Source organism: Petromyzon marinus, chromosome 42 (genome assembly GCF_048934315.1).
Source record: "Petromyzon marinus isolate PM22_M1 ecotype Great Lakes invasive population chromosome 42, UKy_Petmar_22M1.pri1.0, whole genome shotgun sequence".
NCBI classification, from domain to species: Eukaryota; Metazoa; Chordata; class Hyperoartia; order Petromyzontiformes; family Petromyzontidae; genus Petromyzon; species Petromyzon marinus.
The window spans coordinates 6,909,929-6,932,852 of NC_133708.1; the positions used below are offsets into that span (position 1 = coordinate 6,909,929).

Consider the following 22,924-nt stretch of genomic DNA (forward strand, 5'->3'; position numbering starts at 1 on the left):
AACACTAATTGTTATAACACGCCTACAACATCAGAGTGCAGCGCCACATTAAATACGCACTACAGTGACAACAGTTTAAAGCGATTTGAAGCGTGTTTTATATATTTTTTTGGGGGGGGGGGCAGAGCTTTGTGACGTCATATTTGGGGGGGGGGGGTCTGACTTTTTGTGACGCCGTGTGACGATGGGGGGGGAGGGGGGTCAAAAATCGTCCAAAATCGCGTGACGTAATCCGCAGTCGAGGTTGTTGCGGCGTTAGATCGCGTAAATTTAAATGCATCGTTAAACCCGGCACAGCCAATCAGCAAGGGTCGTCACGTAAACAGAACATGCCAATTCGTTACGAGTACAGCACACCACAATAGGAGTACAGTACTCAGTTTGTAAATGTTGTGGATTCGCTCTACAATAGTTGTCTGAGTACTCAGATTGTAAATGTTGCGTGGCTTGGCTCTCCATCACACCGGTGGTGTTGTACCAGTAACGAACTGGCCACGTTCTGTTACAAAATTATTGGTGGCGGCGGATTTAACGACACACATTTTTTTTTAACGCGATCTAACCCCCGACAAACCTCGATTATGGATGATATATCGGTCGCGAAAGCCTCCTACGGCGTGTCAGACTTGTGTTTAGTTTGTCCTCTTCCCAAGCATCTCCCCACGAGCGGGGTCGGCTACTACGTACGGTGTGGAAGAAGTTCAACGCAGTCCACGCGCACACGAACATCGCTCAAGAACAGCGCGCAGTCACCACGGGTTTTATTGAACACGCAGTGCCGGATGAAGCTAGCCTGTAGCATGATGTTATAAAGGGGCCCTAACTAAAAAAAAACACGTAAATATTAAAACACACAAATGTTTAACTTGCATAGTAAAGTCATTGTCTTTTTTCATTTGATGTACAGCCAGATAATAAGACAAATCGCTAACCTTAAACACAATCTAGATTTGAAGCTTTCGTCACTGCATGATTCCATACTCTTTGATTCTTTCGGTAAAGTCACGTAGGCAGAAAAATAATAGATCACGACGATTCGATCGCCACACAAGCAATCATCCTCCCAGTCGTTCGTAAAAGTTGAAGGCAGTATAGTACTATAGTACTGGAGGAAGTGCAGAATCACTGAGCCGGAATTGATAGCTTGAAAGTGCGGGGCATGTAGCTGCTACACGTGTAGCTGCTAGATGTGGAAATTCCACATTCTTAGCTACACATGTAGCTACTACACATGTAGCTACTACACATGTAGCTACTACACATGTAGCTACTACACACGTAGCTACTACACACGTAGCTACTACACACGTAGCTACTACACACGTAGCTACTACACACGTAGCTACTACACACGTAGCTACTACACACGTAGCTACTACACATGTAGCTACGTGTGTAGTAGCTACTACACACGTAGCTACTACACATGTAGCTACATGTGTAGTAGCTACATGCGTAGTAGCTACTACACATGTAGCTACTACACATGTAGCTACTACACATGTAGCTACTACACATGTAGCTACTTGTGTAGTAGCTACTACACACGTAGCTACATGTAGCTACTACACACGTAGCTACATGTAGCTACTACACACGTAGCTACATGTAGCTACTACACACGTAGCTACTTGTGCTACTACGATAATCTGGCACTGGATAGACGGGCAACGCGGCCTTTGGCTGTTGCGTAACACCATTCATCACCGGTGTCTCATTAACTTGAACGCTTCAGGGAGAGGTCACGTGGCAGAAAATTCAAGGGCATGAAATTGGCAGTGGAGTAAATTTTTTTGTTTTTAACAGAGAAGACGGCTCGAACCAGCCCGTGGCTGCCCTGGCAGCTATCGCCCGTTGGACGACTGCACCGGAGGAAATTCCACATTCTTAAACAGGGGGGTGTGGGGTGGGGTTATCGGTAAGCCCACCACTGCCTTGATGACCAGGGTTTAACTTCAGCCCCATCTGACCCGGTTAGGTAACCCGCAAGGCATATCCCGAGCCGGAACAACCGCATCTGCGAAACCCCTTGTTCCTTTGCATATTCATTGTCGTTTTAAACAAAAAAACCTTACTTTAAACAAAATTACGTTCATAGGGAATTAAATGTGCGTCACAAAACATGTGGACCACGCTGTACATTGCCGTCTGCTCACGAGCACGGGACGATTCTAATACCGCGACGGTCTAGGGCAGGGGAACCTTTTCTCTGCCAAGGGCCATTCGGATATTTATATTACATCATTCGCGGGCCCGTACAAAATTATCAACTTTAAAATTTGCCTGTTATATTTTTGTCAAACATTTTTAATGAACTACTCCCCCCTTAATGCGATGGCTGGAACTGCTTCTCTTTGGTGAGGCGTGTGATGTTAGCCGGCATTGATGATGCTGCTGCTACTCGCGGCTGCTTTTCCACGTTTTGCTCCGAGATTTCTTGAATTTCGAGTCCCGCCTGCGGTTGCCTTGGCAGGGCCAGACACCAAATGATTTCGCGGTGCCTCATACGGCCCGGACGTTCCCCACCCCTGATATTCTCGGGTGACATAACGAACCGGGCGGCGTTATTGTTGTTATTGTTGACTTTCCCACAAGGCGAAAAAGCGCGCACGTCTGGAATCGTTCACGAGCAATCGTGCGCCAGGCGCCGTGGAACGGCCACGTTGAGATCACGCGGCTCTGGACGGGGGTTGCGGGTCCACCACTTGATTGGCGTGGGTCCGTCTCGTCTGCCTGGCGAGGCCCAACAGGCAACAGCGAGACGTGACGCGCTCGTGCGGCGCGTCTCAAGCTGCCCAGCACCACCACCCCCCCCCCCTCTCTAACGTGGTGACCCAACCATGCAGGACATCTGTGACAAAGAGCTTCATAGCTCATCGGATTCCGCTTCATGCAGTCTCAATATTCCGATTCTGGCAAAACGCATTCACTTCTCTCTTAATTAACAGCAATACGGAATGATTCATATTACCGGAGCATAACAATATATATATTTTTAAACTCGTAGCTATGTTTTTTTTTGGGGGGGGGGCACATTTAGATGTTAGGGTAGTTTACCTAACTTCACTTTCAAATTAACTATCGGAAGTAAAATATGAGACAATGTCTGCAACAAAAGGCATTATAAACGTCATTATTGTCAGGATCAAGCTCCGTTTGTATCACAGCCACCGCGGCCCACCTGGGGGAGCCTCTCGGCCACCTGGGGGAGCCTCTCGGCCCACCTGGGGAGCCTCTCGGCCCACCTGGGGGAGCCTCTCGGCCACCTGGGGGAGCCTCTCGGCCCACCAGGGGGAGCCTCGCGGCCCACCTGGGGGAGCCTCTCGCCCACCTGGGGGGGCTTCGCAGCCCACCTGGGGGAGCCTCTCGGCCCACCTGGGGGAGCCTCTCGGCCCACCAGGGGGAGCCTCTCGCCCACCTGGGGGAGCCTCTCGGCCCACCTGAGGGGTCTTCTCGGCCCACCTGGGGGAGCCTCTCGGCCCACCTGGGGGAGCCTCGCGGCCCACCTGGGGGGGCTTCGCTGTCCACCTGGGGGAGCCTCGCGGCCTACCACCGGTGGTCCCGGGGATCCACACTCTAGAGAGCTGCTGCTGCTGCTGCTGCTCCAGAGCGACGAGTTCCCATGGGATCATCGCGTCGGCGAGAGGTTGTGTTTTTACTGCGCCTATCGTACCGTGCCTATCGTACCGTGCCGTTTTTACCGGCCACCAGACAGACGGAGCGACAAGCCGGGCCGCGCTAATCTCCGGATTAGCGCTTTCACCCCGAGTGGGAGAGCGCGAGGAGATTCCCAACAACGCAGCACGGGCACAGCACGAGCCTGCATTCAACTCGGTGCCCCACTCCGGGGGCCTTTTCCCGCGGCGCACAAAACCACGCGGGGTAAGATCTCAACGCCAGTAAGCGGTGAAATCGCGAAAACGGCGCTCGCCTTTGAAGAAATGAAAACAAACGGCCTCCGTAAAAAATGGGTAGTATCAAAAAAACACCACGCCGTTTATTCACACGCACATTCGCTTAGTTCTGCTCGAGCATCGCTATCGTCGTGGCAAGTTTTATTCTCAATATGAAAAAAAACATTTTACGCTGCTGCTGCTGCTGCTGCTGCCGCCACTGCACAGCGATCGCGGTTTCGGGCCGCAGGCAAAATCGCGAGCCAACTCGACTCCGCTTGCCGACGCGGCGCGACGAAAAACACAAAGCTCTAAAACTGCTCCCCGCGCTTTCCCTGTCCCAAGCTTGCGCGCGCGCGCGCCCGCGCGAGTTGTGTTCACGGATTCCTGGGCCTCCACTAGGTCGACTCGGCCTCCACTACGAGTACCTGGAGCGGCGCGTGAACATCGCCACGAGCGGGACAAAGGCGGCCAGCCCCGGGTGAGGTGCCAGGCCACAACTCGCCACGTGTGCCACAGTGCAGGCCCTTCATAGGTCGCGCTGCTGATACTCATTATAACAGCACTTTCCCCCAAACAGTCTGTTACGACTACACGGGGGATCTTTGTCTTTGTTCACAGACTGTAAAATCGCGGTTATGATGAAGATTTGTATTCATCATAATAAAATGGTGGGTGGGGGGGGGGGGCGGTGTGGGCAGATTGAATCTTTTTTGTAAAGGTGAGCGTTGCGAACCGACGGCTCAGTCCACCGTCAGTTGTCCGCGAGATCCTTCTGCTCAAAGTATCTGTTGGGAGAGAAATGCGGAGGGCACGGTCAATGGAGGCCTAGGTGTGTGAATTATTACCCCCCCCACCCGCCCTTGTCCACTGCCCCCGGTTTCCTCCCACATGTAAAGACTCATCAATTTCCAATAACACCACCTTGATATACAGAGGACCACAGAGCTTGGGAAAATTGTTGGCGCCGGCTCCTCACTGTGTGGTCCCCCCCCCCCCCGGCACCACTGTGCCACCGTGTCACCGTGTCACCGTGTCACCGTGCCACCGTGTCACCGTGTCACCGTGCCACCGTGTCACCGTGTCACCGTGTCACCGTGCCACCGTGTCACCGTGCCACCGTGTCACCGTGTCACCGTGTCACCGTGTCACCGTGCCACCGTGTCACCGTGTCACCGTGCCACCGTGTCACCGTGCCACCGTGCCACCGTGTCACCGTGTCACCGTGTCAGGCTCTCTACGAGCGCGAACGAATGCGGTGCGTTTGCGCGCTACAAGTTGAAATTATTACGATTTGGCAATCTTTGGAAGAACGTAATCAACCAGGTTTGGGTGTTTTGTTGGCCGACTCTCTGTGCTGTATTGCATTGTACTTCCAAGTTTACTATGCTTTGATTTAAAGCTTTCGTGACTGCAGGGATTCATATTCTTGGTTCTTTCAGCAAAGTCACGTAGAAGGGAAACAATAAAATAATAAAAATATAAAACAATAAAAAAAATATTTTTAAAAATATTTTTATTATTTTATTGTTTCCCTTCTACGTGACTTTACCGAAAGAACCAGAGAGTAGTACGATCATCATTAGTTCTCATCATCTAGATTCTACCCGTGCTTAGCCTCCGTAGATCCGGCGACGCTGGGCGCTTTAAGGGTCGTGTGGTCACGGGCACGTGTCGCCACCGACACCACCAACAGCAAAAACTAACCCCCGTGTGGCCTTAACAGACTGTTGGGGCAAGTGGTGTTATCGAGCAGCATCTATGAAGGCCGGCACGGCACACTAGGGGAGTGGATGTCCAGCATCACGCTCGGCCGTCTTTGTCTCCCCAGTGGCGATGTTTACGCACCGCACCAGGTATTCCATTCGACCCAGGGGAGGCCCAAGACCGATTGAGATAATGGTCTATTGGCGTTGGCCGTGAGCTGGAATCGAACTCGGGTTGCCGGGTTAATAGCGCAGCGCGCTAACCGCTACACTACAGCTCCCTCCACCGACAGCACCACCACCACCACCGTCCTTCGTCATTCATCGTCATTATCATCATTCATCGTCATTATCATCATTCATCGTCATCGTCGTCATTATCATCGTCATCGTCGTCATCATCGTCGTCGTCATCATCGTCGTCGTCATCACCATCGTCATCACCGTCGTCATCATCAGCATCACCTCCCGTTTCCGTGCACCATCAAGGCGAGAACGTCGCGAGAACGCCGCGAGACTCCCGCACAGCGTGGACTCACCTCGCCACAAGGCAGATGAGCAAGTTGAGCGCAGACAGCCTGCTGTCTTCGGGGCTCTCCTGGAGCGCGACAAGATAACAATAACAACGATAATGTTCGTAAGTTGTAGCTATTATGCATGTTCAGCTTATTTTACACCGCATGTGGCCTACCGTGCAAATCGGAGGTGCGGGGGAAGGACGACCGACACAAGCGTTCCTGATGACGACCGCTTGTGTTGCGATCGAAACGTCGTAGGTTTTTTTGTTATTTTCTTTGAACCTATCGACGTGACTTCACCGAAAGACCCAAAGAATATGAATTCCCGCAGTCACGAAAGCTTTAAGTCAAGATTTTTACACAAAAAGCAGTTAAAAATTAAAATGAGTTTTCAGTACCAAAATATAAGAAGAGGTTTTTCCCCTTTTTTCTGGTAACAAAACTGAAACGTTTTTACAAGGAATCATGTTTGCATTAACCACAATGCTTGTGGTCAGAATGCAAACAAAAAACACTGATAATAATAAATGCATTGTCCTTGAAACTGATTGGTCCACACCAGAGACGGCTTTCTTTTGAGCCTCATCTCCAACGGTGCTAGACCAGAGGACGTCAAAAGGCGTACAGCTCAAAGACGATGCACTATCAAAGTAAAGAGGGCTCCGGGTAAGCATCTACATCATGCGACCTCCTTTGCCAGTACCAAAATATAAGAATAGGTTTTTCCCCCTTTTTTTCTGGCAACATGATGAGATGAATAAAAAATGAATAAAGAAATTATGAGATGGCACCAACACAAAACGGCACAGCTTGTAGGAGTCGCCACGGGTCTCACCGTCGCTTCAAACGGCCACGAGCCGGACCGACGAATCGGCAGTCCACGTGGTACCCCCCCCCCCCCCCCCCACTCAAACGAGCAGCACTCTGGCATCCGATGGGACCATCACCTGTCTCGGTGGCGAGGTGATGATGGTCCCAACCTGGTCGCCAATGATTGCACAAGAACCGTCACATTATCATTTGGTTCCGCACTGAACTTGGCTAATGGTCCGGCTCCTGAGTACCAAACATATCGGTCTGACCGTCAAGCGACGGGTGTGGTAAAAGGCTCCTGTGCTTTTCACTCACCAGACTGGCCCGGAGGCTGGCACAGTTGCGGGCTATTTGTCGCAGCAGGGAGTGGGCCTCTGGCAGCAGAGGCTTCTCGATGCAGGCAAGCAGCGCGTAGATCCAGCGTCCCTGCAAGGAACACGGAACACCCGCGGTACGCCGCCACCGCCGCCACACTCGCCGCTATTGCAAATCACTCTGGCGCAGCAGTAAGTCGCGCTGCAGTGACCAGTGAAGATTCGCATTCGGCAATTAGGTTAAAATCGAATGTCGGTTAACACTGATCTAGCAGACAGACTGTTTTTTGCGAGTCAGGTTACAACAACAAACTCGCTCGCCAAGTCGCTCACTCACACACTTACCCACCCACCCACTCATCCACCTATCCACCCACCCAATCACTCTCGATCACCCAGCTACTAACACACTGTGTGTTCACTCACCACACTAAAAATGTAAAAAAAACATTCCCACGATTTGAAAATAAAATTTCGAAAGAGAAGAAGAAGAAAAAAAAATCGAGTTTGTTTTCAGCGTTGTCATTCGCCGTTCACTTCGCAAATCGGGGGGGGGGGGGCTCACCAGCTCCTCGGAGAAGCCTCTCTCCTCGAACCACACAGTCAGGTACTCGAGCACCACGATGAGGGTCGCCTGGTCCCACACACGCAGAAACACAAAGACAAAGATCCCCCCCCCCCCACCCCTGTATAGCCTCGACAGACTTTCGGGGCAAGTGCCGTGAGCGAGTTGCACCTATGAACGGCACACGAGGGGGTGGGCGGCCAGCGCCAAGCACGTCCGTCCGCTTTTGTCTCCCGAGTGGGCGACGTTTTTTACTACGCACTGCACCAAGTGCTCATCTGAGGCCGAGTCGACCTCGGGGAGAACCAGGGGTCGTGTTTTCAGATAATGGCCACTGGTGTTGACCATGAGCGGGAATCGAATGCGAGTCGCCGGGTTGGTAGCAGAGCGCTAACCGCTGCACTACCGCTCCCCATACGTTACCATACACACACGCGCACTCACATATGTATTGGAAATGTGTTCCTTATTTTGCCGATTGATCCCAAATTTAAATCGGAAATTTGGGCCTTAAAAAAAAAACGCGACATTTCAGACGATACGATCTTTGTGTGCGTTTCATATTGGTCAGAAAAAAATATAATGCCGCAGGAATCAATGCCACTTCCTGTAATGGGCACATTTTAAAATGTGCTTCCTGTGACGTGGCGACTGTGGTGTCACATGGTACAGGGAGGTCTTCTTCTTTGGTTCTTTCGGTAAAGTCACGTAGAATGAGAATAAAATAATAAATTGATAAAATATCAGGTGAAGGGACGAGACTGTCTCTGGTAGGACAGCGCTGTCCTACCAGACACAGTCTCGTCCCTTCACCTGATGAAGGCCGCTTGTGGTGTGGCCGAAACGTCGTGAGAATATTATTGTGTTATTTTATTTTATCAATTTATTATTTTATTCTCATTCTACGTGACTTTACCGAAAGAACCAAAGAAGATGAATCCTTGCAGTCACGAAAGCTTTAAATCGAAATGGTACAGGGAGGGTTATGTTACTACTCTCGGCAAGACGGCAAGTTCAATTGTGAAGTGACAAAAATTATCCGAAAAACGACGAGAAAGCGTCCTTCAGAATAAAAAAAAGCCAAACATTTTAAATCTGAAACTCATCTCTAGCGCATATCTGATGCACATTAATAACGTGAAATATACCAACACGCGGGTTACATGTAAAGGGGGCTTGGGTGGGACACGCGTGGATGGAGGCGCGATGGCCGGTGGTTGAGACTAACGATGGAGCGGCGGGCCAAAGGTAGCGAACGCGTCCACAGCGGAGCGATGGGATCAGAAAGGCCGCGAGAGATGGCGACGACACAGGGGAGGGCCTCCATCCAGCAGTGGAGGTAGATCATGGCTGCTGATGACAATGATGACGATGATGATGATAATAACGGATGCAGAAAACAAATAGTTTTGCGTTTGCGCTTTTTATCAAGACAGAAAGAAAAGAGTTATTTTTAACACGTAGGCCTTCGCGATCACCGCCTGATGATGCCGGTTCTAATTACTGGCGAAGCGTCATCCTGGGATCGTAAATGTCGTGGATTTGCTCTCCAACACACTGGCACGTTCCGTTTACGTGACAACCCACACTAATTTGGCCGTGCCGGGTGGTGGCGGGTTTAACGACAAATTCATATTTACGCGATCTAACCCGAAAAAAAAACATTTGTATTACGGAAAATAGTTCTTCTTAAGCCTCCCGACAACAACAACAAAAAAACGTCGGGGTGTCGCAAAGACTTACTTGACCCAAGTTGCCAACCACGCTGAGCAGCGGAGGGGTGCCGATCTGTTCAGAACATGGACGAGAGATGGGGAGGGCAACGCGTTACCATCGCGGTATTACGCTACGCAGCGGCTCTCTTGCACGGCGGGATGCTGACCGCCAACGTTTCTATCAGAGCCGGGATCGATTAGTCAAGTTGGGTTATTCAAACTAAAACTGTAAATCGGCTTCTGCTCGATTACTTGGACCCCTCTTTACAATTAGGAGTCCCCCCCCCCCACCATCCTGCCTACCGAAGGCGGGAAACCCCCGACGAGAGCCTCCCAGCGTGACGGCGGCGGAGGATTTTTTGGATGACATCACCGAGCCTGACCCGTTACCGCCCGTCCAGCGGCACACGTGAGAACAGAGGTCAAACTTTTTTCCCCAACTACGTTAGAGTTATACTCTTTGGTTCTTTCGGTAAAGTCGACAACTCGATTTTATAATCAGTAATCAGGAGAGTAAATGATTACCAAAGTAACCGATTACCACCTAGGGAACAGATGAATACCCAAGTAACCAATTTCTACCCAAGTCACAGATTAATACCCAAGTCACAAATTAATACCGAAGTAACCGATTTCTACCCAAGTGACAGATTAATACCCAAGTAACCAATTTCTACCCAAGTCACAGATTTCTACCCAAGTCACAAATTAATACCCAAGTAACCAATTTCTACCCAAGTCACAGATGAATACCCAAGTAACCAATTTCTACCCAAGTCACAGATTAATACCCAAGTAACCGATGTCTACCCAAGTCACAGATTAATACCCATGTAACCAATTTCTACCCAAGTCACAGATTAATACCCAAGTAACCGATGTCTACCCAAGTAATCGGACAGGGCAGCTCTGGTTTAGGCGAGGCTGGCGAGTGAGCACATGGATGGCTTCTCGTGAGCAGTCACTTGGTGAATATCTCAACCGCTGCCTGGCGAATGCTCGGAGCGGGCGGTGGCGTTACTCAGCGCTCAGCCGTTTTGGGGCCGGTGGCCGCGTTCGCACTGTGCGATATTATTAACGTCTGTCCATGGGGGCAAGAGGAGGCCGCATCGGCCACTTCAGGGGTGGCCAACCTGTAGCAGACTGAGAGCCAAAAAGTACACCGTGAGTTCTTCAAAAAGTCAAGTATATACATAAGTATATATAGAGACAGTTTTCGGCATAGCACAGGGGAGATTCATTATTCTTTGCTACCAGGATAGTACACCTTAAGTTATGCACCTTCGATAGAGCCGCATGAGACGGATTAAACTAAACCATTACTATTTTTGTATTTTATCAGGTAAGGCCCGCTGAGCTATGTAGCTCTTTTTCAGAAGCGACCTGGCCATCACAAATGATAGCTCCACGAGTGACCTATCACGTGGACATTAATAGCAGCCAAATTCTCTAAACGCGTGGTGACGTTGATTCTAAATGTGCAGTGAAAAACCGGAGGACCCGGAGAAAAATCCGCACGACCACGGGTTAGGGAGAGAGACACGCAAACTCCAAATATACAGCAGCAGGCGTCAGGGTCAAGGATTGAACCCACGACCTTCTTGTATGCCAGGCGAGGTAGTTAACATCTCCTAGCCACCGCGACGCCCTGAAAGAGCCGCATCATGCGGCTCGGGAGAAGCCACCGCTGGGTCCGCGCGATGCAGCATGCCGTCGTGAACGGCGCGTTCAACAGAAACGCAACAGGGACGAGAATCAACGCTTCCGCGGTGATCCCGCAACAGCCTTCCCGGCGTGCTCTCGCCAAGCGTTTAAAAGTCTGCGATCGAAACCTAACGAGGCGACGTCGCACGCAACGGCGTCATCGGCAGGGCAAGCAGGGTGCCTGGCGCGCGACGGCGTCGCCTTGCCCGACACGGTGAACACTTTTGAGCACTGTTTTGTGTCACCAAGTTTTGGGCAACGACCCTTCGATGGATGCGGCTCGTTTTCCCTCGGGCGAGGAGTCCCTCAACCCCTTTCCCGTTCCGACACGTCTGCAAGTTGCAGGGTGTGGGCATCCCCGTTCACCGACGAATCTCGGAACGAGCGAGCGGTTCACCGTTCATTTTATTTAGAGAGACGTAGCGCCGTTGTTTATAAAGACATTGCACTCACCGTGGAGAACCGTAGTGGCACGACCGCACTCTACGATAGCTGGCGCAAATCTGTGCCACGCGCCCTCCCGCATGGCCTTGTGGGAGCCTCGGTACCTATAAAGTTATTTTATTTTGTATTTCGTGTTCACGTACGTCATCGGAACGGAATTGGAAGAAAAACGAATGACGTGGGAAAGGGGCTTAATAGCAACTTCACGTCCTACTAAGTTTAGTTGATATTGGGATCGTCGTTCCGAGTGTTACTTTGACACCCACCCACCTCCGCTCCTGCCCCGGTTACAGGCGGACAGACACAGCTAAAGCGATGTCAACGCTTTTAACCAGAGTCGCGGTAAAGCATAAAAATATGGGGAAATGGTGCGTGCAGCAGCTCCAAGCTAAAGCGTTTTTTAACCATGTAAAGCCAACCGAGCTATTAGCTCTTTTTCAGCAGCCAAATAATCAAAACGCGCGTTGATTCAAAATGCGGTGGAGAGCAAAACCCGGGGAACCCGCAGAACCATCCACGCGACCAGCACGGGGGAGAGCGAGAACACGCGGACTCCAAATACACAACGGGCATCGTCAGGGTCAGGGATCGATCCCACGACCTCCTGCGCACCAGGCGAGGGAGATAACACCTCGCCGCGAGCGCGGCGCTCACCTTCAGGAAGTCGAGGTCCAGCTCTTCGCCGTCTGCGGGGTCGTCGTGGACGCCGGCGGCGGCGGCGGGGGGGGGTTCGGATTGCGCTCTGCTGCCGTACCGCCGCTCCCCCAAGCAGAACCGCTTCCACCCCTCCTCATCCTCCGCTTCTGGCTGCGTCGTTACATTGCAGGAACGCGCAGAAGAGACGCGCGCTGAAGTATCGGTGCTGGAGGAAGTCCTATACAGTGAAACCTTGGATTGCGAGTAACGTGGTCTGCGAGTGTTTTGCAAGGCGAGCAAATTTTTCAAGTAAATTTTAACTTGATAAACGAGCGAGGTCTTGCAATACGAGCAGTACGTACAGTATACAGCTTTGTCTGCCGAGCGTCACGTGATCACAACTGAGCCGATGGTTCTTCTCTATCTCTCTCGCTGCAGGATTGTGGGTAATCGTCTCCCTTGCTCGGTCTCAGTCGGCATGCCTCACTCGTATAGTCAACATCCGTGCAAGCGTATACTGTTTACTGCAGTGTTGTGACCACGTGTATCCTGTTTACTACAGTGTTGTGACCACGTGTATACTGTTTACTACAGTATAGTGTTGTGATGTGTATACTGTTTACTACACTAGTGTTGTGACCACGTGTATAGTGTTTACTACAGTAGTGTTGTGATCACGTGTATACTGTTTACTACAGTATAGTGTTGTGACCACGTGTATACTGTTTACTACAGTATAGTGTTGTGACCACGTGTATAGTGTTTACTACAGTAGTGTTGTGACCACGTGTATACTATTTACTATAGTGTTGTGACCACGTGTATACTGTTTACTACAGCATAGTGTTGTGACCACGTGTATACTGTTTACTATAGTGTTGTGACCACGTGTATACTGTTTACTACAGTACTATAGTGTTGTGACCACGTGTATAGTGTTTACTACAGTAGTGTTGTGACCACGTGTATACTATTTACTATAGTGTTGTGACCACGTGTATACTGTTTACTACAGCATAGTGTTGTGACCACGTGTATACTGTTTACTATAGTGTTGTGACCACGTGTATACTGTTTACTACAGTACTATAGTGTTGTGACCACGTGTATACTGTTTACTACAGTACTATAGTGTTGTGACCAATGACCCCTCCTCCTCTCCTCTCTCTCGTCTCCCTCACACCAGCCACGATTAAATTGAATTAATACATTTGATTACTTTATATTAAACTTAAATAATCAAAATATAAAAAGCTATTTTGTATTAATAATTTTTCTATGAATATTTTTGGGTTGTGGAACGAATCATCTGAGTTTCCATTATTTCTTATGGGGAAATTAACTTTGATATACGAGTGCTTTGGATTACAAACACGTTTCCGGAACGAATTATGCTCGCAATCCAAGGTTTTTACTGTAATAGTACGAACTTGCTCACCCGTAGCTTATCGAGCCGTCCCCTAGTGGGCATCTGTGAAAAACATCTTAGTTGTTCATCGGATTCCTACAGTCTAAATAATGACTTAGATTATGAGTACTATGGACTACCTATATTGAGATTGTAGACACTAGATCTGTTCAATGTTACTGTGCCGAATGGACCACACACTGCTGATGGGGGTCAAGTGCGTCGAAACCGGTCCAACTCCATTCAACCATGGGGTGAGAGAGACACGCAAACTCCAAATATACAGCAGCAGCAGGCGTCAGGGTCGGGATCGAGCCCACGACCTCCTGCATACCGGGCGAGGTAGTTGACATCTCCTAGCCACCGTGGTGCCCAGTCTCATGACAAGACGCCGATAGCACAATCCGGATAAGACTGGGGCAAAATAACAAAGCCCCCAAGAAACACCACACACACCCTGCACTGACCACAAGACACCTTTTACTGTGGTGTAATTTAAAAAAACATTCTAACGCTCCATGGTGGCGAGAGCCTGGACGACCTCACCCCAGACGGTCCCCACTGTCGGGGGATTTTAAACAAAAGCATTTTAAAAATAATAACTTTTAAGCATTTCAACTGTGCACGTGTGCTCCATCCCATGGGCGCAGTGGGCGTACCATCTTTATGTCGCTGTGTAGCTTTAGGAGTATCCGTCTTGCTTTGTTCCTTGATATTTTCTGAAACGTAAAACACGGGGTATTATGCAGTCGTCCGGTGAATAGGGAGCGCTGGGCCCACGTTGAGCCCACGCTGGGCCAACGTTGAGCCCACGTTGGGCCAACGTTGAGCCCACGTTGAGCCCACGTTGGGCCAACGTTGGGCCAACGTTGAGCCCACGTTGAGCTCACGTTGGGCCAACGTTGGGCCAACGTTGAGCCCACGTTGGGCCAACGTTGAGCCCACGCTGAGCCCACGTTGCACGTTTGACCGGGGGCTCACTGATGCCGCCGTTTGGGCTGCTCAGCTGTGGAGCGGGCGGCTCACAGTCGGAAGGCCGCGAGTTTAAAACCCGGTTGATGGTCGACTCAGCCCAATATCCCTCCCTCAACCCTCCCCCCACCATTGGCTCTTGCAGCTGGAGGAGATGAGGAGATGAACATTGAAGCATTGGTGCTCATTCGAACAGGAGATCACTCTTGAGCCCATTTAAATATTATCAGGGTACGGCACCTCTTCGACGCCCACGGGGAATATTACTATGCTCGTGCGATTCACCAACCCTTGCTGCCTCCACGGTGCCGGGCCACAGGCCGCATGCAGCGGTAGTCACCACTGCCCGGCTAAAATTTTAAAAAAGTATTTTACCAGGTAAAGCCTATTTTGGCTGTATAGCTCTGTGACGGGCCACAAGTGATCGCTCAACAAAGTGATTTATCGCGTGGAAACTTATAGCAGCCAAATACTTTGAACGCACATTGATTCTAAATGTGCGTTCAGAGTAAAACCGGAGGACCCGGAGAAAATTCTACGCAACCACGGGGAGAGAGACATGCAAACTCCATATACACAGGTATCGGGATCGAACCCATGTCCTCCTACAAACCAGGCGAGGTGGTCAACATCTCGTCACCGTCCGGCTTATCGGTAACCAAGACTGCTTTGGTGCCGGGGTCGGCCCAGTTAGCCCCTGCCGCTAACCCACTTCGCGAACCGCGCCGAATCGATCGACGGCTTCACCGGCAGTCCCTCGGCTTCACCGGCCGACCCTCGGCTTCACCGGCCGACCCTCGGCTTCACCTGGCGCATGGCGGAGAAGGCGGCCTGCTGCTGCATCTGCCACTCGACGCTGGGGGCGAAGCCGCGTGGAGCTGGCAGACAACCGCACGGCTGGAACGAGAGAATCAGAATAATATTGATTTAGACCGGGGGAATCCGATGAGCTATGAAGCTCTTTTTCACAGACGTTCAGTAGGAGCGGGTAAGAACACGTTAAGAGTGGAAAGTATAGGAAAGGCAAACAAATCACCCAAAGACATACAAATAAAACTGAACCATCCCCATCCTACCAGACACGACCATCGCGATACCACCTTCACCAATACCGGCCTCTTCCACCCGCACAGCCGAGCCAGCGTAGGGCTCTCACGGTCTGGGCGTTTTTTTTTCTCCATTGGCTGCATATTCTCAGATCTACATAATGTACATACGCTAGGTATGTTGATTAACCAATAATCAGGTACTGCATATTCTCAGGCTAACATGATCCGTTGTAACTTATAGGACTACATTAACCCCCCCTCCAGTCTTCGCAGCTGATAGGTTCACAGTGATGGCGTCACCTTTGCTCCTCTATTTGAGACCGGAAACAGGAAGAAGACTTCATCACTCTTCTGGCTATCGCCTGACAAAGCTGGTTGTTGTTGTTGTTGTAATAACCAGCGACATGTCACAGGACTCGAATTGAAAATGTTCTGGGTTCACCTGCCAACACACCGGTGTGCTGAAGTAGTAACTAACTGGCACAAGACAAGCCTTACTACGAGATCTAACCCAAAAAAACCCCCGTTATTATGGAACTCCACTGGCTGTTTTTCGAGCCGACCGGAACAAAAACCGTTTATACGCTGGCTGCAAAACACATCTGAATCTGTCTCTGGGGCCAAGCAGGGCCAGGGGCGGGGCTGACGAGACGTTCATTGCGTGCCACGTCGGTGGGTACACAGGGTGAAGACACCGCGTCAAAAACAAAGATCCTCCAGTACAGCCTGAACAGACTGTAGGGGCAAGTGCTGTTTAGAGAGCACCTATGAAGGCCGAGGGGGTGGGTGGCCAACACCATGCCGGGCTGCCGATTGGCAATGTTTACACACCGCACTAGGTATTGATTTGAGGCCGAGTCGACCTGGGGGAGGCCCAGGACCAGTACAGATAATCATCATTGGTGTTGGCCGTGAGCGGGAATTGAACTCGGGTTGCCAGGTTCGTAGTGCAGCGCGCTAACCACGGCACTACCGCTTCCCCACATGCGTTCTGACTCGAAACGCACGTGCGTGTGATGTCAGTGGAAAAACACGTAACATCTTGAGCCGTGCCGGGCCGGCTTGGCGCGGCTCAGTTGTGGCAGTGGAAAAAGAGATCGAACGTACCGCCAATGTTTTCCAGGACCATTTATGGAACCAGGCAAAACTCTGAACCGGTTTTCATTTTCTGAATGAATCAGAATCAGAACATGTATTAATACTTGGGGAATCCGATGAGCTATGAAGCTATTTTCACAGATGCCCTGTAGGGGCATGGTGTCAGAACGTTAAAAAACAAACACTAGAAAAACACGATAGGAGTGCAAAGTACAGGAAAGGTACAATAAAATCGCAAAAAAATATATATACAAATAAAACTAAATAATGTTTTAACTCACCAGGTAAAGTCCACTGGAGCTGCTCACTTATTTGTCAGACGCGACCTGGCCACAAAACGATGTCTCAACAAAGCGGCTTATAATTTGAAAATGTACAGCAGCAAAACTAAAACCTAAATTCATGAATATCATCAGCAGAGTGCTGCCAATCGAACGCGGCGCCGCGTTGCTCCAGGCTCAACGGGGTCCCCATGGTGTCTGTGGACTTCTCCCTCCAATAACGTCAGGAAAAAATCCAGCAGGTTTTACCGAGCCAGCTGCACTGCTGATGACAATCGGAATTTCGAACACCGGTTCACATTTATAGCCCGCTCAAAAGAAATGTTTCACAAATGCAGGTTAAGAGAACCCACAGTCACTCAATCGTCACCGTTGCGCCAAACGTGTGATCTCTTGCGACAGCATTCGCCGAAACTGCTCTCGCTGCCATACACTGGCGTCTCGCGTGACTTTGTTTGATCCACGGATCGCAGCGGGTTGGGGCGGGGGGGGGGTGACCATGGGGAGGGCGCTGCCATTCCCTGGAGGGCCGCAGTCCACTTTGGACGTCGACCGACCGCCAACTGAAAGTGCGCAATTCGATTGCCGATATATTGACTGTAGGGTAAAAAGTTGAGTGAGAGGCTTGCACGGGGGGGGGGGGGGGGGGGCACGTCTGCAATAGGGGCTGCTGATAGCCAGGGGTCAAGACTAACGATGGAGCGAGGGTGAAGAGAGGGAACACGCGGACGGGCCAGGTCAGCTCGCATGCAGGAGCTCCACGAGTTTGGTCGCATCATGTGACCGTCGGGCATGGTGACAGCTTGAGGGCAGCCTTAATCCAGCAGCGGATAAATCATGGCTGCTGATGATATTGATGATGATGGGTACAGTGCCTGGTTAAAAAAAAGAATTGGATACGTACAAGATGATTTTTACAAAAAAAAAATTCATGACACAATGCAAGACTCCCTGAAATAAGTAATATTAAAAAAAAAACTTTTTCAAAAGACACGCGTTTATGAAATGTACTAGTAATGGAAGAACTCCACGACTCCAGAAAGTGGCCCCAAAGCTTGCCACAACGTAAGGGGCCGTGGGCAATTACAGCCAACGTGAGTTGAGCGTGGGCAATTAGACCCAAGCCGAAACATAACATATAAAAAAGAATGTTTAAAAATATATATTTTTTTATTTTTTATGATAGAATATAGTATTGTCTACAGTATGACATAAGTATACCAAGTTTTCTGTCGATACCACATTGGGGAAGTGGGTTAAAATTGAGTTACAAGATTTGAGGATACAACAACAAGAACATACAGAGCGAGTGAAATGAAAGCGTGTAAAAATAGAGGCCGACAACTCAGCGTGGACCTTCTCCTGGATGGATAGAAAGACAAATGTACGACTCACATTCGATACTTTCACCGGTTGCTTCCGCTTGAGTTTTTCTGGGTCAATGTTGGCCACGGCAACTTCGGGGCATCTGGCAGCTTCAAGCCTGAGCAGACAAGGCACGTTCAGAAATAACGGTGACGGGCGAGATGGATCTGACGTGGGGTGCCGCGGTGGAGAGATGTTAACTCCCTCGCCTGGTATACAGAAAGTCGTGGGTTTGATCCCGACCCTGATGCCTGCTGTGGTATTTGGAGTTTGAATTTCTCTCTTTCCAACGTGGTCGCGTAAATTTTTCCTCCGGATCCTCCGGTTTTCCCCTCCACATTAGAATTAACATCACGCGTTTAGAGTATTTGACCGGTATAAATGTCATCATGATAAGCCACTTCGTTGAGCTATCATTTGTGGCCAGGTCGCTTCTGAAAATGAAAAAGAGCAGCATAAGCTCAGTGGGCCTTACCTGGTAAAATAAAAAGTGTTTAGTTTTTTTTAAATACACCTTCGTATTAACGCTGCTTTGCAATTAACAGCAAGGGTGAGCGTGGTTGTAGTGCTTGGGATGACAGACTTCCTGGGAACACCATGGGATTGTAATGCTTGGAATGGAAGACTTCCTGAGAATACCATGGGATTGTAGTGCTTGGGATGGAAGACTTCCTGAGAATACCATGGGGGTTGTAGTGCTTGGGATGACAGACTTCCTGGGAATACCATGGGATTGTAATGGTTGGAATGACAGACTTCCTGAGAATACCATGGGATTGTAATGGTTGGTATAGAAAACTTCCTGGGAATACCATGGGATTGTAATGCTTGGGATGACAGACTTCCTGAGAATACCATGGGGGTTGTAGTGCTTGGTATAGAAAACTTCCTGGGAATACCATGGGATTGTAGTTCTTGGGATGGAAAACTTCCTGGGAATACCATGGGATTGTAGTTCTTGGGAAGGTAGACTTCCTGGGAATACCATGGGATTGTAATGCTTGGGATGACAGACTTCCTGAGAATACCATGGGGGTTGTAGTGCTTGGTATCGAAAACTTCCTGGGAATACCATGGGATTGTAATTCTTGGGAAGGTAGACTTCCTGGGAATACCATGGGATTGTAATGCTTGGGATGGAAGACTTCCTGAGAATACCATGGGGGTTGTAGTGCTTGGTATGGAAAACTTCCTGGGAATACCATGGGATTGTAGTTCTTGGGAAGGTAGACTTCCTGGGAATACCATGGGATTGTAGTGCTTGGGATGGAAGACTTCCTGAGAATACCATGGGGGTTGTAGTGCTTGGGATGGAAGACATCCTGGGAATACCATGGGATTGTAGTGCTTGGTATAGAAAACTTCCTGGGAATACCATGGGATTGTAGTGTTTGGGAAGGTAGACATCCTGGGAATACCATGGGATTGTAGTGCTTGGGATGATGCTGTTAATGGTGATGTCGATGAAGTTGATGATCATGATGTCAATAGTGACGATGATGTTGGTGATGATGTTAATGGTGATGTCGATGATGATGTTAATGGTGATGATGTTAATGATGTTGATGATGGTGATGATGGTGTTGATGGTGATGATGATGTTAATGATGTTGATGATGGTGATGATGGTGTTGATGGTGATTATGGTGTTGATGATGTTGATGATGGTGATGATGCTGATGATGATGTTAATGATGTTGATGATGTTAATGATGTTGATGGTGTTGATGATGGTGTTGATGGTGATGTTAATGATGTTGATGATGGTGATGATGATGTTGTTAATGATGGTGATGATGGTGTTGACGATGGTGTTGACGATGATGGTGTTGATGTTGTTGATGTCCCTACCGGACCCGATTCAGATACTCTGCCGGTGTTACTGGCGGTCCGCTCGCCGCCTCCTCCCCTCCTCCGCTCTCCTCCACAGGCAACAGCTGCGGCATTAATACAAAGTCGTCCTCCATCATCTCCCCCCGTGTTCGACAAGTTTCCACCTTTAAAAATAATAAACTTTAACGCAATAAACACGAAGACAGCAAACAACCACTACTCCCACGTCCACATGTGGATAAAAAGCACAGGCCCAAATGGTGCGTAGCCATCCAGAAATGCACCGTAACGTACGCTTCACGCTATGGCGATCGCCATTTGATTTAAACGATGCATGCTCGACTCGCCACCAACCTTAACATATACGCCCACTACGGGGAGACTCAGCCAATGGGAGGCGCGCTGTCGGGATAAAACGCCGATTGTGATTGGAGGGTTCAGCTTGGGGCATGGCCACGTGCGCAAGGGGCCGGGATTTGTAAGCACGTGGTTGGGTAAGCGCGTCAGTGTTGTCGTGGGTTGAGTGAAACTGAAAGTTGAATCGTAACAGCAGTCAAGAAATACTCTTTGGGTCTTTCGGTAAAGTCACGTAGGTATAAAATAAATTAAATCACGACGTTTGCGATTGCAACACAAGCAATCATCATCATTAGGTGGGAAGCAATAATTTTTTTTGCTGAAGTGGGAGTGAGAGTTGCCGTGGTAAGAGGTTATACAGGCAATCAAGGTGGTGGGCGTATATCTTAGGGTTGGTGGCAAGCAAGGGGGAGGAGCAAGGGGGGAGAGGGAGGGGTGGGGTGTGGGGTAGGGGAGGCGCTACTACTCCACGCAGCGCCTCCCCTCCCCCGACCCCACACCCCCACCCCCCCCTCTCCCCCCTTGCTCCTGGGTAGGGAGGGTGGGGCTGGGTGGAGGGTGGGAGGGGAGGGGCTGGTCACCCCGTGGTGCCCTTATAAAACTCAACGTTTAACCTACTCACGCCGGCTTGTGCCCGCCCTCACAGTCGGGCATATTTGCGGAATACACCACGCCGCCGTTGACCCTGGCCATTGACCGAGCAACCCAACGTTCCTACCAGCTCCCTCCGCAGGAATGTGTTAGGCCATGTGCGTAGCCACCATCATTCGGCTAATTGATGACTCAGTGTTTAATGTTTGCTATTCTGGGAATCATGTTGGCACCCCACATCCATACGTTTCGCCTTATTTTAAACTACCCTGAACCCGTTTATAGAAATATAGGGCACAATGACCACTGTTTAGGAATATGTATCACATCATATATACTCTAGTGGTAGTGCCTTACGCCGATAATCTATACTCCAAGCTAGCCCAACAGCTTTCCAGAATGTTTTTTTTTTATCGAGAAGACACCCTGGATATGCTGCAGCAAGTTTACATATTTATAAGTGCAGTGGTTAAAAATGAAACGCACATTTCATTTTTAACTATAGTTCATAGATGTGGTTGATATTTTTTTTATTGTGCAAATTGTAGTTTAAGTGTATCCTGCGCATGGGATAGCGCACGCGATAAAATATCTACAATTTCTCGAAGTAACTTTCAGCACGTGGGGAATTTTGACCATACTTCACCCCGTTGGTCGGTGTGAGTGGAATAGGGAGAAGTGTTGAGGCAGGGGTCTACCAAGACATCGCTTGCCACCGACGTTACACGTGGCCGGGTTCATTTGTGCAGTGCGCTAACTGACCCGCCCACACACCTGTGCAAAAGAGCTTTCTAGAGCATCGGATTCCTCCACTCTAAATGATTATGACTCTGAGCTCGTTACGCCAAGGCTCCCCCCTCACGTACCCCCTGGGACATTCCCACGTGCCCCCAGGAGTCCGCATGCCCCCGGTTGATAACCACTGGTGTGAGAGATCCTCTTTGCAGGGTATTTAGCGTAATCATCTACGCTGGTAAAAATGTTTTTGAAAGAGGTACCCACACTTTACCCCACCACCACCAAACAAGCGACCCACCGATGGAATAACTGGTGTATCCATTAATGCCGCTGGGTGGACGGAAGCGGTCACGTTTGCTCACATTCATTTGATGGTAACCTAAGAAGACAAGAGGATCACACTGATGAGTTATGTTTTGTTTACAATCATCCACAAAGGCTGATGAGTACGGTGCCCTTTTCTGTACACGGTTCTGGGGGAGGGGATTAAGATTCCTGGCCATTGTTTTCACTGCTGCGCCGGGAGGTCGAACCAGCGATCTCTGCAGGTCCAGAGTGCCAACCATTGCACAGCGGTAGCAAAAACAACAACCGCCATTCGCCACTAAGTGGCGGTGACGTCACCACGACGCTTGTGCCAGGCTAGGTGTACCTTGAGGCCACGTGAAATGTCGAAAGCCCGCTGGCAGGAGGTCACGGGGCAGACTCAGGTGCCACGGGTCGACTGACTGAGACGACTGGCTGATGCACCACCTGTGCCCCCTACTGTGCCAACTTGCTGTGCCTTAGCCACCCGGCGCTCCGCTCGTTGTTGTGAGCGTCGCTCCTCTGCCCTCCGTTGTTGTTGGAGGGCGACTGCCTCCAGCTGCCCAGTAGCTTCCTTCACGAGCCTCCCCCACTGAGGCCGATCTTGACACCGCTGGT

The 22,924-nt window shown here is 49.9% G+C and overlaps 1 protein-coding gene across 1 annotated transcript; it reads right to left on the reverse strand.

Annotated features, from left to right (window-relative positions):
* Positions 1-3,961: 3,961 nt before the first annotated feature.
* GEMIN2 (gem nuclear organelle associated protein 2) lies at positions 3,962-20,656 on the reverse strand. Its single transcript, XM_032969751.2, has 10 exons — positions 20,333-20,656; positions 18,512-18,599; positions 15,496-15,585; positions 14,376-14,435; positions 12,327-12,479; positions 9,553-9,597; positions 7,810-7,878; positions 7,246-7,356; positions 6,139-6,197; positions 3,962-4,681 (listed from the first exon to the last, which is right to left on the reverse strand). The coding sequence occupies exons 1-10, from the start codon at positions 20,449-20,451 to the stop codon at positions 4,648-4,650; spliced, it is 828 nt and encodes a 275-aa protein (XP_032825642.1). The 5' UTR covers positions 20,452-20,656; the 3' UTR covers positions 3,962-4,647.
* Between the last annotated feature and the right edge of the window lie 2,268 nt (positions 20,657-22,924).